This window comes from Tympanuchus pallidicinctus, unplaced genomic scaffold, assembly GCF_026119805.1.
Source record: "Tympanuchus pallidicinctus isolate F22 unplaced genomic scaffold, pur_lepc_1.0 scaffold20, whole genome shotgun sequence".
NCBI classification, from domain to species: Eukaryota; Metazoa; Chordata; class Aves; order Galliformes; family Phasianidae; genus Tympanuchus; species Tympanuchus pallidicinctus.
Window position 1 is genome coordinate 4,062,839 of NW_026294722.1, and position 15,395 is coordinate 4,078,233.

The window sequence follows — 15,395 nt, forward strand, 5'->3', positions numbered from 1 at the left end:
TGTTTGCTGTGATCTTTACATGTATGAGGGTGGATGATGCTGTCATCCTGACTCTCCAGGCCTTCGTGTTGGTTACACCCAGCCTTGCTAATGTGGTGCTCGACACCACGAGGGGTCAGGAGGTAAACAGCACAGAGGACAGGCTTGGGAGACGAGGAGAAGCCGTTCCTTCCCCCGAAGGCACTTGAAATGAATGTGTGTTGCAGCAGAGCTGCTGCCTGCACCACGTCTGCCGCTGCCATACCAGGGAGAGGAGCTCTGGCAGCAGCTGACACGAGGACAATTTGCTCTTTCAGAGAGGGAGGCTTCTGTTGGCTTCACCAGGAACTGGAGACACAAAAGGAGGCTGGAGGAGAGCAGAAGACAAGCGGGAATAAACCAGAGGCAGGTTGGCAGGATATGCATACATTGAAAGCAGTCTGTGTGGCAGAGTAAATGAGGTGCAAACCTTGCTGTAAATAGCAGAGGAAGAAAGACGAGCATATCTACAAAACAGGTTTGTCAGAATTCCAAAATAACCGGCTGGGGAGTCACACACGGAGCTGCAGAGGAAGCCCAGCATGCTGGCACTGCTTTTACATGTGCTTGGGCTGAAACGTGGGCTTGGTTTTCCTTCTCGGTCAGGTGTGCTCTGAGGTTGGGCTGTGATTTGGATCCAGGAACACGTCCTGCTCTGACCTCGCCAGCACACGAACCGTTTCCTCCCTTAAATCCATATGCATGTAGGATCCAACGCACGCAGCTGTCAGGTCGGTTCCTGCACTGCAACCTCCCTGCGCTGCCCAGGGCTCAGCGGAACGGAGCTGCAGCACCGGGCTGCCCCCACCGGCGGGCTGCAGCGATCGATGCGAGCCCTGCTGGGGAGGGCAGAGCTCAGCCTCCCACCCCAGGTGCAGCTCCTTCCATCGTTAGGTTCAGCCGGCTGCGAATGGAAGTGTGCGGGCAGCACCGTGAGTAACCGCGGAACGGAATTCACGTTTCCCGTTGCACTGACAGCACCTGCCCGGCCCCCAGCCCGGCTCGCCCCGCTGCCGCAGCCCCGCTCTGCTGATCCTCCGCTCCAGCTGCCATGAATCGAAGCTTTTTTGCTATACGGACGTGCGCCGTTAGCGGGGCTGGGGGGGAGCACGGCGGGTGCGGAGGGGTCTGGAAGCCCGACTTTTTATTTTTCCTGCTTTTTTGGGGGGAGTTACCATAGAAACCAGGGAAACCCCGCGGGGGGGCACCCGGGCTGCCGTCGCTTTAAGAGCGCAGAGGAGCGAGAGGCAAATTACGCAGCTGCGACGCTCATCCCTCCCTCCCTCTCTCCTGCCTCCATCCCTCCCTGCCGGCTCCATCCCTCCCTCCCTCCCTCCCTCCGCCGCCGCACCCATGGAGGCCGGCGCAGGTGATGGAGGCCGCGGGGTGGTGGTGGGGGTCCCGGCTCTGCTCCGTGCTCCCCCCCCGCTTACCGCCCGCTCTCTCCTTTCCCCTCCAGGTCGCTGAGCCCGGCGCTGCCGCCCCCGAGAGCCGCGGGCCCCGCGCAGGTGAGCAGGGAGGGGGCACCGGGGGTCCGATCTGGGGGGTTGGAAGACGGGGGGGAGCTGCGTGTGCCTGGGGGGTCGAAGGGCAGAGAGGGGGTGCTCGGGGAGGGCAGAGCACCAGGCCTGCAGCACAGCCCATGGCACACACCGGACACACGTCATGCGTGCTCCAGCCCTGCACTGCGTGCAGCAGCCCCGCATTGCACACGCCTGCACTGTGCCCACAGAGCAGCAACGCAGGCACTGATGCCCTATTGCGTGCACTGGGTCCCTGCAGTGGGAATCGCATGAATTGTGGTCGCTGGCCTTGCAGTGCACCCCCACCCCATGTAGCAGACCCACCTCGATGCATTGTACCCATATGGCATGCACCAGAACCCCACTGCATGCACCAAACCCACCCTCCATGCGCCAAAACCCCATCAGCCCCATCCTCCGTGCTCCAACCCCACACCACATGCACTGGACACACCCTCCTTGCATGCCCCAAACCCTCCTTGCATGCTCCAAACCCTCCTTGCATGCCCCAGACCCACACCTGCTCCATGCAGAGCCCAGTTGTGCCTCCCAGCACTATGGGGCACTGCAGGAGCTGGAGCTGCTGTGCGATTGAGATTTGATTACTTAATGGCTTAAAGCTCCATCTCCAAAGGGATAGAAAGCACATGAGCAGATTGATGAGCTGTGCGCTCCTTTCCTCTTCTCCCTGCAAGGTCAGTGCTGCCTGCTTGTCACATCCAAACCCGCTGCCATGCATTGGGTGTGCCTGTAAAACAGCAGTGCTCCCACTTTGCTCTGGGTAACGCATGGGCTGTGTTGTGACCTTGTGCAGGAAAGCAAAGATGACATCTGCAGGGCTTTGGGGTCTCTGCTTGGGGTCAGGAAAGGCGATGCTTGCAGATGTGTGCCCACAGTGGGGAGCGTCGCAGCAGGTCAAGACAGGAGATGTGGGATGGTGCAGCAGCACAGGGACCCTATTTGGGGTGGGTGGGGGTGAGGGCAGCCCTACCACTGCCACGCTGCGGCTGCGTGTGTGCTGGGAGGGAGGGGTGGCTGTTATGCTGGAGGATGAATCCATCGTCTGCATCTCTGCCTTCCTGCCCTGAAAGAGAGCTTTCCTCTCCCTTCCGTGTGGCTGCACAGGGTGGTGGGAGCACTGGGCACCCCCAGCTGTGACCATCAGGTCTGGGTCGCAGTGCTGCTCTTGCTGTGACTGCCGCAGGGTTTGTCACGATGCTCTCCTCGGGGGAGGGATGAGCTGCAGAGCGTGGCATCCAATGGTCTCTATTTTCCTGCAAACTCCGGGTGTCAGCTCAGTGTTTTGTTACAAAACAAGGGAGAATGAAAGGAAAAAACCCTGTGTGAGAGAACAGCTCGGAGCAGGATTGATTTTTCTGGTGGTGCTGAGTAAACGCTCTGCGCGTTGTGTCTCTGCTCATGCCCCGAGTGCTCTGCTCTGATGTGACCTCAAGCAGTGTTTGTCTGTCTGTCTGCAGACTGAGGCTGTGCGTCCATCCACCTCTGCCTTGGCCCCACATCCATCCAGCTACATCCCAGTCCCTTCCATCCCTGCCCTGATCCTGGCACTGTTGCTGTTTTCTGGGCCGCAGCGTTCCATCCCAAATCGAGTCTGTGGCTGTTTGCTGTTGTTTTGCACTTCCTTTATTTTTAGCGTGAAGGGAAAGCGAAGTCGGCACAAAAAAAAAAAAGGCAGTGAGGGCTCCTCCAAGGCGGGTTTGTGCCTTGTGGAAGTGGAGCTGTGATCTGTCGCCCCTTTTTGTTCTCTGCATTCGTTGAGGATGTCCGTGGGGGGCTGACGTAGCCCTGGGGGTCACTCTGGGCCAGTGCTGGGGCTCCTCGGGGCCACCGTGGCACAGCGGTGCCAGCTGCATTCCTATGCAGAACATGGCAAAGGAAATGAGGAGGTGTGGGATTTAGGTGGCTTTGAATGGGGTCTGGTGAGGTGTGCCAGCCCCAGAGCATCCCATTGCTGGAACACTGAGGGGCTGGTGCTGCTCATGGGATGGATCCAGCTGTGGTCCAGCCCCATGTGGGGTCACATCTGCTGCTGTTTGGGGCTGTGTGTGACACGTGGCAGAGGCACCACGTGGAGGTACACCTGGTGGCTGTCCCAGATAGCCAGGAGCAGCTGTGGGAATGGGAATGGCAATTGGGCTGGGGGCATCCCAGAGCATCCCGTGGGGTTTGGGACTGGGCAGCCATGGGAACCCCAACAAAAGAGGCAGCGGATGGGGAAGGCAGCACAGAGGCAGGAGGCTGCTGCAGCAGCCGGGTTAGTGAGGAGCCTGTCTGCTTCTGTGTGCTCCATGAGAGGGCAGGATGAGCTGGTGGGGCAGGGCATGGCCGGTCCTGCGGGAATGGGGAAAGTGGGGTATCTGAGGAATGTGCAGAAGCAAAACCCCTGGGGGAAGGAGCTGAGGGTCTTCAGAGGTGTTGGTCAGCAGGGTCCATTGCCTAAAGAGCAATGACAGTCCAGCCCGAATGGTGTCCATCCCTGGCACAGCCTGGAGGAGCCGCGCTGTTCCATCTTGATGTGTTTCCCTGCGAAGCACCGGCTCCAGAACCAAGGCTGAGCGCTCACCTTGATGGGGAGAAGCCCTTCCCTGCAGCACGGGGCTGAGCTCTGGGTGCTCCGCCCGCCCTCCTCGCTTCGCTCCGTTCCATTGCGTGGTCCCCGGGGGGAGCTGTGCCTGGCACTGTGCTGCCCGTGCACCGTCAGCACGGAGCGCAGCGCTGCCCGCTGCTGAGCGCAGCAGATACAGAGCGCTACCAGAGCAATGATGGCTGAAAGCACTGGGTGAGGATGGAGGGTTGGTGGGGGTCGCGGGGTGCTGTGTCCTAGGAGCAGGGTCGTGCTGGGAGCTCCGTGGGGGATTTTGCTGTTGGTTGGTGTGAGGAGACAGCACTGGAGCTTGCGATGGGCAGCTCCATCCCGCCGTTCCCCGAGGCTGGGTTTGGCACTGGTACAGCTCTGGTTCCTCTGGACACTAGCGCTCCCCAAACCCCCCAGCATCGCTCCTTGGTGCCTTTCCTCCCATCCCTCATCTTGCAGGAAAAGATGAAAGCAAAGCAGAGGAAATCAGCACCCAATTGGGGTCATGGCAGAGGATGGATCCTGCAGGAGCCGCTCGGGTGCTCCAGATCTGATTCCCCTCTTGCTGCCCTGGCTCCTGACGTCCATTTTTAAGGTTCTTGGTGTTTTGTTGCTGTGCCATACTCAGCTTGGGTTGCCTCCCACCCAATATTTTTATGGGATTTCTTCTTCCTGCCCATCCTTGCAGCTTTGCTTTGACCCCTTGCAGAAGCCATGTTTATTGGGTATTTTCTGCTGTTCCAGTGACCTGCTGCTGATTCCTCCTCAGCTCTCCCCATGCCTGCCATTGTCTTCCTGGCTGGAGAGCACACGGCGTGCTCGGGGACCCTCTCATTTATCTTTGGACACTTTCCATTTCCTCTCTGTGTGTTTTTCCTAATGCCTAATGGATGAGCAGCCGGAGCCGCTGCTGTGGGCTGCATGCCATGCTGGGCAGCTCCCACCCAGGCTGCAGCTCAGCATTTCAGCTCAGGCCAGGCTGTGGGTCCCACCAGCACTGTGACACCTCCATCCCTTTGCCATTTCCATCCCGAATCCCTGTTGGGTTCTGCAGCAGAGCTGCCGGCAGGCACTGAGCATGCAGAAAGCAGAGAGCTGTGCTGCGTTTCCCTCTGTTGCGTTTCAGATGTGATCAGATCACCTCCCCTTTCCTTCATGGTGAGGTTCTGTAGCTGCTCATCTGGGTTCACATGACGGCGTTAATTGCGAGTGCAAATAAGCAATTACCTCCTCCCTCGGAGGCAAAGTGTGCAGCGTGCGTGGGAAGGATGTGCAGATCTGTCTGTCTGTCTGTCTGTCTGCCAGACCTGTCCGTCCTGGCAGCCCGTGGGCACGGTGTGGCTTTTGGGGAGATGGAAGCAGCCTATGGATTTCCTGAGAACAAAGAGAGCACTGCTTTATTGCCAGCAATGAGAACCAAGGCGGTGTGGCGCAGGAGGGCACCCAGCAGCCTGAGCAGGGAGAACGTGCACTGGGTTTGTGTGCACCCGAGGGCTCCCTCCTGAGCTGAGCTTTGCTGTGTGCCCACGGGGAAGGGGAAAGGCAGGAATGGGAACTGGAGCTGGCAATGGGAAGAGCAGGATGCAGGCGGGCGCTGCGGGGCAGGCACGGATGCCATGCAGCACTCGGGGTGGTGAGAGGGCGAGGAGTTCACCTCTGTGGCTGCAAATCCCGCAAAGCTCGGCCCGAAGGCAGCACGGTGGCGATGCACGGGGCCGGGCTGTGCTGCGGCACGCGCTGCCGGGGGCCGGGCTCTGCTGGATGCTGATTCATGCTGCTGCATTTGCAAAGCCCCGCGGCCGCGGGCAGCTGATCCGGGAGCTCTGATCCTGCAGCACAGAGCACCGCTGTCCCTTCCAAGGGCTTTCCCCCATCCCTGTGACCCCCGAGCCCAGGGACTGGAACCTTCTGTGTAGGGCATAGGGCTGCTCCGGTTCATTCTGTCTCGTTGGTGCCCTGTGCTGGAATACAGGCAGGTGTGAAACCAGGAGAAAGGAGAGCACTCTGAGCATTGGATGGAAGTTACCCTTGGGGGAGACAATCTGAGATTTCCAACACAAAAGGCTCCATCAGGCGTGGGCCGGCAGCGTTCCCTCCTCCCCTCTCGGCCCACTTCTCTCCCTGCCCTGGCCCGCAGCCCAGGCAGCACTCAGCAGTCCCAACCCATCGATTATCAGAGGGCCCATTGCTGGAGCTGCTCTGGGCTGGAGCTGCCGAGATCTGGGACAGATGCAGTTGGAATGTACCAGGATGGGGGGTGGAAGGGGGGGTGAAGGCGTGCAGTGCCCAGCTGTTCCCAGCCCGCTGTGAATGCCATAGGGCAGCAGCAGCACTGCTCAGTGCCGTGGATGTGCAGAACTGATGCTCTCTGTAGTGATCCTCCTCTGCAGCAGTTCCCATCCCCACGTGGGCCCAGAGCTGCTGCCTGCTGGAGCTGCAGACCTCGGGATCTGCCCTATTTATTTTCAGGCAGATGGGATCTGTGCTTCTCATGGGATTAGCAGCTGCTGCTGCTGCCGCATCACGCAGGGATCTGTGCTTCCTCACCTGATGTCACTGATGAATGGGCAATTCGGGTTTAATTAATGAAGTATGGAGCAGGATGCAGTGAGGGGGCAGGAATGGGTGTTTCTGCCTTAGTAATGTACGTGCAGGTGTTGGTTGTGCTTTGCCTTATGAAGGGAGGAAAGACTCAACTCTGGGCACAGCACTGTGATGCTGCTGGGCCATGGGATCACGGCGCAGTGCCATAAAGGCAACCCAAGGACTGCATCGACACCTCACACAGCTGATGGTGGGCTCTGTCCCGGCTGGATTTCCCCTTTTGACCTCCTCTCTCTGTTGCTTTTCCTCTGCAGTTCCCCTGTGCCCAGGACCCGCGGCACCACAGCCATGTCTCTGCCGGGGAGCAGACGCTCATCCACCGGATCACGAAGGTGAATACGCACAGGGAGCAGCAGCGGTGACCAGCCAGGGCCACAGCAGGGCAGGGAGCAGCCCAGGGATGCAGCTTTGAGGATTCGGGGCGTTGCATGTCGCTGGATGCTGCCCACAGCTCCCCGACCCCGCATGGAGCACCCCCAGCACAGCACCCGTCCGTCTCTGTATGTGTCTGCCGCACTCGGCACCAATCTTGCAGTCCTGGGGTCCACTCCATGTTGCCAGGATCTGTTCCTTCGCCCCAGGATCCACTCCTGGTCCCGTCCACCGAAGGTGGTGTTGGTGGATGTCCCCTTCTCTCCCCCCCCCCCCACAGTCCTAGGATTGGCAGCAATGCTGGGAGGGGAATTGGCTCTTGGAAGGGCTCTCTTGAGCTGTAGCAATAGCAAACAATAGGGAAAAAGAGAGGGAAGAAGCATTTATTCCCCTCTGAGTGTCTCCATACCCTGGGCTGCACTTTTTTACTTCCTGACCGCAGCCATCACCAGCAGAGAAGGGGCAGAGATGCCCATGTGTGGGTGCTGTCCACCCCAGCCCACTTCCAGGACCCTCTCCTAGGGGCTCCCGGTCCCTGGGCACGGGGATGCCATGCGGGTACCCATGGGATGGAGCGGGTGGGTTTGGGCTCCCCTACCCCCACCTTCACACCCATCTCCGTGCCATTTTGATCCCTGCTGTTTGTTCTGTCCTTTTGTCTTGTGTGTTCTCGGTGCGGTGGTTGGCAGTCGCGGGCTTTATGGACGGAGTGGTTTTGCCTCCTTCTTTAAGTCGTCAGCGCCCTCAGCCACTCGGCCTGAGACACAGCCTCTTCTCCCTGCCTCCAGGCGCCCCTCGCCCCCCGGGAGGGACACCTACGGCACCTCCTCGCTGAGCAGCAGCAGCAATTCTGGCTCCTACAAGGGCAGCGACAGCAGCCCCACCCCAAGGTAACCCCTCGCCCGCAGCCCCGTGGGCACTGTCCCCATCTGGGGGTTCCCCGGGCAGGGGGAGCAGTGCCGGCCCCGGTGCCCACAGTGCCCACGTGCCATGGGGCAGGAGCACAGGGGCTGCAGGAGGAGGCCGTGCTGCTGTGCTCGGAGCTGCCGGAGGGGCTGCTGAGCCCCCGCCATCCCCACAGCTCCTCTGCTGCTGTCATTATGTCTTCTCCCCATTGTCACCCTCCTGCCAGCTCCGTGCTCATCCCTCCTGTCCTGCCCTGGCTGTGGTTTGTGCGCTGCATGCGTTCCTCCCTCTGTTCGCTGCTCCCCAGGAACGCTGCCTTTGGGGCAGAAGGTGCAGCAGAACTGTATTTGGGGCTGCTCACACGTTTCTCTGGGCGGTGAGGCTCCTCCCTTAGCCCTTGGTTGGGACTGACCCCACCAACTGCGTTCCAGCTCTGGAGGTGGCTTTGCATCTGGAAGGAAATGAAGGGATCAGCCAGCAAACAGAGCAGGGATGGGGTAGGATGACCACCATCCTACCTGGCTTCTCCCAACACATTGCTTCTCTCTGCTCAGAACTATGGATCTGCCTGCATGATGCCTGGCAGCTTTGAGCTGTGCCACGGCAGTGCACGGGGACTTTGCTCTGCTGCAATGCACAGGGGGTTCGGAGCACCCCACTGTGATGTGTGGGGTCTCAGTGCAGCCTGCTGCAAGACACAAGCATCTGGAGCTGTGCATAGCTCTGTGCCTGCTCCCTAGCTGAGCATGCAGCCATAGAGCAGCAGCCTTTCTCCTCCCCTCTCCCCAAGCATCTCCACCCCATGCTTGCTGAGCTGCACCGGGCTGATGCCCAAAGACATCCATCAATCTCAGCTGTGCTGGTGGCAACACAGGGAGGGTCCAGAACTGCTGCTGCAGTCTGGGATGTGTGGGCAGCTCAGACCTGCTTCACTGTAGCCTATCCCACTGCACACCTCTGGTGGGACTGACCCCAGTTTGGAGTCACCATGCTCATGGTACATTTGCTAAGAGTGCATGTGACATGTCCATGGGGAGCACAGCCCTGGGCCAGCAGCTGGGTGACAGCCGTGTCCCCGCAGGCGCTCGGCCAAATACAACCTGTGCAGTGACAACCATGGCATCAAACCACCCACACCAGAGCAGTACCTGACCCCACTGCAGCAGAAGGAGGTTTGCATCCGGCACCTGAAAGCCCGCCTGAAGGACACGCAGGAGCGGCTGCAGGACAGGTAGGTGTGGGGTTGTGGGGCTCCTTGCAAGCACCTGGCTCTCTCTCTTTGTAATTTTCCTCTGAAAATCTGAATTCACTGCTACAGCACGGAGCAGCTGGCGGGGCTGCAGAGCCTGGCGTGCTCACCGGGGCTGACTGTGCTCTTTCTTTCGTGGCTGGTTTTTCTCTCCCACGGTTTTTCTGAATGTCAGCATCACGCGGTGGCTGAGCTCCATCTGCTCCTCTGGGGGCTTAGGCACGTCCTCACCGCCCTGCCAGCTGCCAGCCAGCCACCATGGGCAGCCGGTGTCCCCGCACAGCCCTTAGAATCACAGTCATTGAGCTTGGAAAAGAGCTCCAAGATCCCCAAGCCCAACCCCACCGTGCCCACTGGCCGCGTCCCTCAGTGCCACATCTTCACGGATCTGGAGCACCATCCGGTGAGCCCACCATCCCCTGGGCAGCCTCTGCCACTGCATCACCGCTCTTTCGGAGGAGAAATTTCTCCTACCACCCAACCTGACCATCCCCTGCAATATGAGGCCACCACCTTCCCCCCCCCCAGGTAATCTCTGTTACCTGGGAGCAGAGGCTGAGCCCACCTTGCTCCAACCTCCTTTCAGGAGCTGTAGGGAGCAATGAGTTCTCCCTAAGCCTCCTCTTCTTCCCTGTGATCATAGAGCCATCAAACCTGAAAAAGAACTCTAAGATCATCAGATCCAACGGCCAGCCCACCATGCCTGCGTAGAGTCATTCAGATTGGAAAAGACCTCCAAGGTCATTGGGTCCAACCACCAACCCATCCCCACCATGCCCACCAAAATATGACCCTATGCGCCACATCTGCGTTTGGGAGCTGGCTGGGCATCACTGCTGGGGTTCCTGGATACCTGGACACAGCCCTACATCCCAAACATGGTTGTTTTTTTTCCTGAGTGTTTTTACCCTAAATCACTGCTCTGAACCACCGTGGGAACCGCGGGGCATCCTGCTCCTGACCCGTGGTGACGCCGTGTGTCCGCCTGCATCTCATTGCAGGGACGCCGAGATCGAGGACCTGAAGACGCAGCTGTCGCGGATGCAGGAGGACTGGATCGAGGAGGAGTGCCACCGCGTGGAGGCCCAGCTGGCGCTGAAGGAGGCCCGCAAGGAGATCAAGCAGCTGAAGCAGGTGATCGACACGGTGAAGAACAACCTGCTGGAGAAGGACAAGGGGCTGCAGAAGTATTTCGTCGACATCAACATCCAGAACAAGAAGCTGGAGACGCTGCTGCACAGCATGGAAGTGGCACAGAACGGCGCGGGGCTGAAGGAGGAGGGGGCTGCTGAGTCGGCGGGGGGATCCCCGGCGAGATCCCTCACCCGCAGCTCCACCTACACCAAGCTGAGCGACCAGGCGGGCGGCGAGCGCACCGTGGGCGGATCGCAGACCATCTCGGTGGACGAAGGGGCCGACAGCGGCTTTGCTGGGGGGGACGAAGCTCCCGGCCGCCCGGACTTGTTAGAAGGGGGGGAGCCCTGCGGGCGGCTGCCGCCCAGCTCCACCTACGAGAAGCTGCTGGGGCTGCGGGGCGGCGTAGAGGCGGGCGTGCAGGCCAGCTGCATGCAGGAGCGCGCCATCCAGACGGACTTTGCGCACTGCCAGCCCGACCTGGACACCCTCCTGGAGAAGGTGATGAAATCCCAAGCGTGCAGCTTGGGCAGCCCCACCTCGGTTTGGGTGTCCGAGATGGAAGACGTGGCGCCGGGCTGCGAGATGCCGAATCCCGCCGGCGTTATGGACCTGGAGCCCGAGGACGGGGAGGTGCCCCACAACCCCACCGTGCAGCAGCCCCCCAGCGCCGGCCCTTCGGTGGCCATCGCCTGCGCGCCCGAGGAGGATGCGACAGCGGAGCCGGGCTGCGACGGCGCTCCATCCAAGAGCTATTGGAGCCGCCACTTCATCGTGGATCTGCTGGCCGTGGTGGTGCCGGCTGTGCCCACGGTGGCGTGGTTGTGCCGCTCGCAGCGCCGCCAGGGCCAACCCATCTACAACATCAGCTCGCTGCTGCGCGGCTGCTGCACCGTGGCCCTGCACTCCATCCGCAGGATGGGCTGCCGCGCCGTCAGCAGCCCCAACCCCGGGGGCGGAGCGCAGCCCTGACCCCCCGCAGCCCCGTCCCGCCCCCCAGCCCACCCCACGGAGCCGACGGCTGATTGTAGAGCCCAGCGCTGGGGGACGTGGCGCTCCGTGTGCTCTGCTCCTCGTAAAGCCCCTTGGGGTGGGGGCAGAAGGGGCGCGGGGTGGGCGTGCTGCCCTGAGCCTTTGTCCCCAAGGATGCCGAGGGCTCGACGCGGTGATACGAAGGGTGGCCAGGCCCCGTCCCTGCAAGCAGCTCTGCGGTGCTGGGGATGTCATCCCGCGGTGTCACCGCGTGGCACTTTGCTTTCTTTTCGGTTGTCCTCGCACGGACCCGGGGACGTCGCTGCAGTGGGAGAGAGCGAGGAGGCACCGAGCACCGGGGTGGGGGCTGCGATGGGGTGCAGCCCGGCCCCCTCCCCAAGCAGACTCCTTGCTCTGGGTGCAGCATTGCACAATGGGACGTGGAAGAGGACGGAGGGAACCCCCTGGACATGGAGGGTGGAAATGGGATGGAATTGGATATACCTCACACCCGAGCAAGGCTGAGCCGCCCGCAGCGCCGTCCATTCCGTTCATTCATTTGCTTTGCACTATATTCACTTTCATTTCCTTTCGGTAAAGTTGGGGCCCTGGAACCGGGTCTGGCTGCTGTGGAGTGGGACCGGGCACCCTCTTGGTTTGGGTGCATCCTTGTCCACCCCTCCCCACCCAAACCCTATTTTCCCAGGAGGGGTTGGGGGGGGGAAACTACTGCAAAATGCCTTTTTTTGAGGGGGGGGGGGGAGGGGGAGGATATTTATTTATTTTATTGGAAAAGCAAAGACAGCAAAGATTGGTCAGCAGGGGCGGCCCCCGGGTGTACCGAGGGGTCCTGGCCCCCACCGCGAATGTCTGCAGCTTCCTCGTGACTTGAAGCAACGGTGTCCCCCCCCCTCACCACAGGACGCTGTGCCCTCCCAGCCCCCCATATCCGTGGGGTGGGGGCTGGCACTGCATGCAGTGTTTGGGGAGCAGCGGTCGGAGCGAGCAGCCCTGGGCTATAACCTCTCGTGCAATGTATTCGTGGATCCGTGTACGCGTCTGTCCGACTATCCAAAGCTTAGCCAAGAAATAAATGTAACGTTATATTTGAAAGACAAATCTATATAATATATTTTTTAAATACAGAAGTGGAAAAAAAAAGAAAAAAAAAAAAAAAAACCTGACAAAGCTGTAAACCTCTCCCCCCTCTCTTCTCTCGTTTCCGCTGTCCTGTACTGCGGTGGATGTAATAAACGTCGCTGGGTCTGTGTCTGCTTGGCTGGAGACGGCCTTTGGCGTCTGCCCTGGGGTGGATATGGAGGGCACGGGGGGGACAAGGAGAGGCACTGGGGGCAGGAGCACATCCCCCAACCCTGGTCCGTGTGCCGAGAGCTGGGGGACATGGGATGGTGTCGTGCCAGTAGCTCCCCTGGGTTCTTTTTGGGGGAGCTGAAGGGGTATCTCCAGCATTTCCTTTGAGTTCTCTCCCCTCTTCCAGGCTTGGCCATGGGGGTGCCCACATTGGCGTCTGCCCCCAGGTGTTAGAGCAGCAGGGATGGCATCAGAGGTCGGGAATGGAGTGGTCCATGGATGACTTCATCTGTCCCGGTGACAGCCTGCATATGGAGAAGGGGTCAGAGGGAGCCCCAGGGTCCCCTGGGGGCACTGTGGGGCGGGGGGTGATAGGAGATGGGGAACAGGGAGAGCACAGATCTCACCGTTTCACCATGTGCTCATAGATGACAGCAGGGATGATGGTCAGAGTGATGATATTCCCTGCGCCCGCCAGCACCTGCATCAGCTGTTTGTCCTGTGGAGGGAGGGGCAAACATTATGAAATGCCACGACAAATCCCCAGCTCACATCCAGGGCAATGTGGGAATCCCCACACCTCCCAGGGCAGCAGGAGCTCCAAGTCCACAATCTGCACCCAAAAGCCCCGTACCAACTGCAGGGGTGCCCTCACTCCAGGCAGTTGTGCCATGGGGAGAGCAGCGGGTACACAGCCGTGTCCATACCTTCATGCCGATGACGTTCTGACCATTGACCTCGCAGATGTAGTGGTGTGTCAGGAGCCCATTGCGGGCAGCAGAGCTGTCCTTGGCCAGCGACACGATTTTCCCCTTCTTCAGCACGACGCCCACATGCCCATTGCTGTCCTTGTGCATGGTGACAGTGCGCTGGAACGGTCTGTAGGGACAGCGGGGTCAGCATCAGCCTTACACACAGCAGCACTGCACGCCCATCCACCAGACATCTCTCACCTGTCCCTCACCACCATGACAATCTTCTCAGGGGATGCCTTCTTCAGAGCCCGATGCGCCTTGTCGCTGCTCCAACCTGCACAGTTCTTGCCATCGATCTGCAGGATCTGGTCACCAAAGCGCAGCCCCACCAGCGCCGCCGGAGAGTTGGCCTTCACCAGCTGCACGAAGATGCCCTGTGGACACAGCGAGGGGAGCGATGGCGCAGGGCCGCCACCGGGACCAGGTGGCAGTGCTGAGCTTTGTGCCATGCACTGCCGTGCAGTGATGCACCGTGCCCTGCCACGCCGTGCAGCGGAGCACCGCAGCCCCCCGCCAGCCCAACCCCTACCTGGTCGATGCATTTCAGCTGCAGCCCCGTCTTGCCCCGCTCGTCCTTGCAGAGGTGGATCTCTCGCACACCTGGTTTGATCTCCGCCCGCCGCAGACCCGCATTGTTCCCACTCAGTGGGGCAACCAGCTGTCCCGGCAGAGACCCGACGGGAGTCAGCGCCTGCAATGGGGCCGGGGATAAGCAGGGACATGGGGACACACATCAGCCCTCGAGGGACGCTGCGTCCCTTCCCCAGGCAGGATGCGGCTACGGGAGGGGACCCACCGCCCTGAACCTACAGTGCTGTTATCTGGGAAGAGGTTTTTCTGGATCTCTTCGCTGGAGAGCACCAGCCCCATGTAATCCTCCAGCTCGGCCAGGTTGGGGTACAGCGCGGGTGGTGCTGAGGGCACTGTGGACACAGAGAGACCCATGGGATGAGCCAAGAAACCCCCACACCTCATCCCCTACCCACACACCGAGTTGCTGGGGTCCACAGATGAACCCCCACCATGTGAGCACCTCCATACCCCAACCCCAAACAGCCCCTTGGCACCACACCCCACATTACCGATGCTAGAGGTGACCTTCGGCTTCTCCAGGAGCTTTGGCTTCTCAGTGAGCACTGTGGTGGCAGGGGTGCCAATCCCAGCAGCTGCCTGTGCCTGGGGGAGATGGGGTTTGCTCGAGGCACAGCCCCTATTCTGGGCTCACCATGAGCACCCAATGGGTGCTGATCATCCCCATAGTGCAGATGAACAGACACTGACCTGCAGGACCTGGTGGCCCTTCATGTCCTCCAGTGAGGGGTAGAGCGTTGCCATCGCTGGTGCTGAGCCTGGGGATGGGATGGGGATGGGATGAGGACAGGGTCGGGGCTTTTTAGGGCTGGGTGCAGTGCCACAAACACCCCTCAGGGACCCACAGGGCTGGGCTCGCTCTACTTCTATCTCTGTGTCCCAGCCATCACCTGCAGCCTGGGGCATGACTCAGGACTGCATCATCGGGGCCACTGCCTCTGTCACATCCCAGCAGCTGGGGCACGTGAGGGGCACGAGCATGAGCATGAGCATCCCAGCAAGCACCCTGCTCCAGGTGTGATGTGCTGGCTACACCAGGCAGCCCACGGAGGCTCTTTTAGTTTCCCCAAACTCAGCCGGGTGATGCCCCCATGGGCGACACCCCCGTGGACAAAAGCCCTCCATCACTACTTCTTGCTGTTCTCAGCCCCCCACCAGCTCCCTCCACCCCATGCCCTGCACACCTCTGTGCCCCAAAAAACATCACCCAAACATCAGCGCCCGTCTCCAACCTCTGCTCCAAGCACCACTGGAGCCAGGCAGGATCTTGCCTGGTAGCAGCATCCTGAGGTGGGGGGGGGGGGGATGATCCCACAAACCCAGTCTCACCCCCCAGCCCAACTCCCTCCAGACTCACCTGCAGA

General features: G+C 60.5%; 2 protein-coding genes across 8 annotated transcripts; one reads left to right on the forward strand and one right to left on the reverse strand.

Annotated features, from left to right (window-relative positions):
• The first annotated feature begins 58 nt into the window (after positions 1-58).
• Positions 59-12,350, forward strand: SNPH (syntaphilin). 7 transcript variants are annotated; one of them, XM_052683729.1, is made up of 6 exons: positions 59-950; positions 1,478-1,526; positions 6,996-7,241; positions 7,803-8,003; positions 9,101-9,250; positions 10,270-12,350. In XM_052683729.1, the coding sequence occupies exons 3-6, from the start codon at positions 7,180-7,182 to the stop codon at positions 11,372-11,374; spliced, it is 1,518 nt and encodes a 505-aa protein (XP_052539689.1). In that variant the 5' UTR covers positions 59-950; positions 1,478-1,526; positions 6,996-7,179; the 3' UTR covers positions 11,375-12,350. The 7 variants fall into 7 exon arrangements, with proteins under 7 accessions (XP_052539689.1, XP_052539692.1, XP_052539688.1 ...); XM_052683732.1 differs by having other exon boundaries at positions 6,996-7,073; XM_052683728.1 differs by lacking the exon at positions 59-950 and adding an exon at positions 972-1,387.
• SDCBP2 (syndecan binding protein 2) lies at positions 12,134-15,395 on the reverse strand. The gene is made up of 8 exons (XM_052683736.1): positions 14,722-15,395; positions 14,523-14,616; positions 14,251-14,363; positions 13,970-14,131; positions 13,639-13,814; positions 13,393-13,564; positions 13,093-13,184; positions 12,134-12,990 (listed from the first exon to the last, which is right to left on the reverse strand). The coding sequence occupies exons 1-8, from the start codon at positions 14,935-14,937 to the stop codon at positions 12,936-12,938; spliced, it is 1,080 nt and encodes a 359-aa protein (XP_052539696.1). The 5' UTR covers positions 14,938-15,395; the 3' UTR covers positions 12,134-12,935.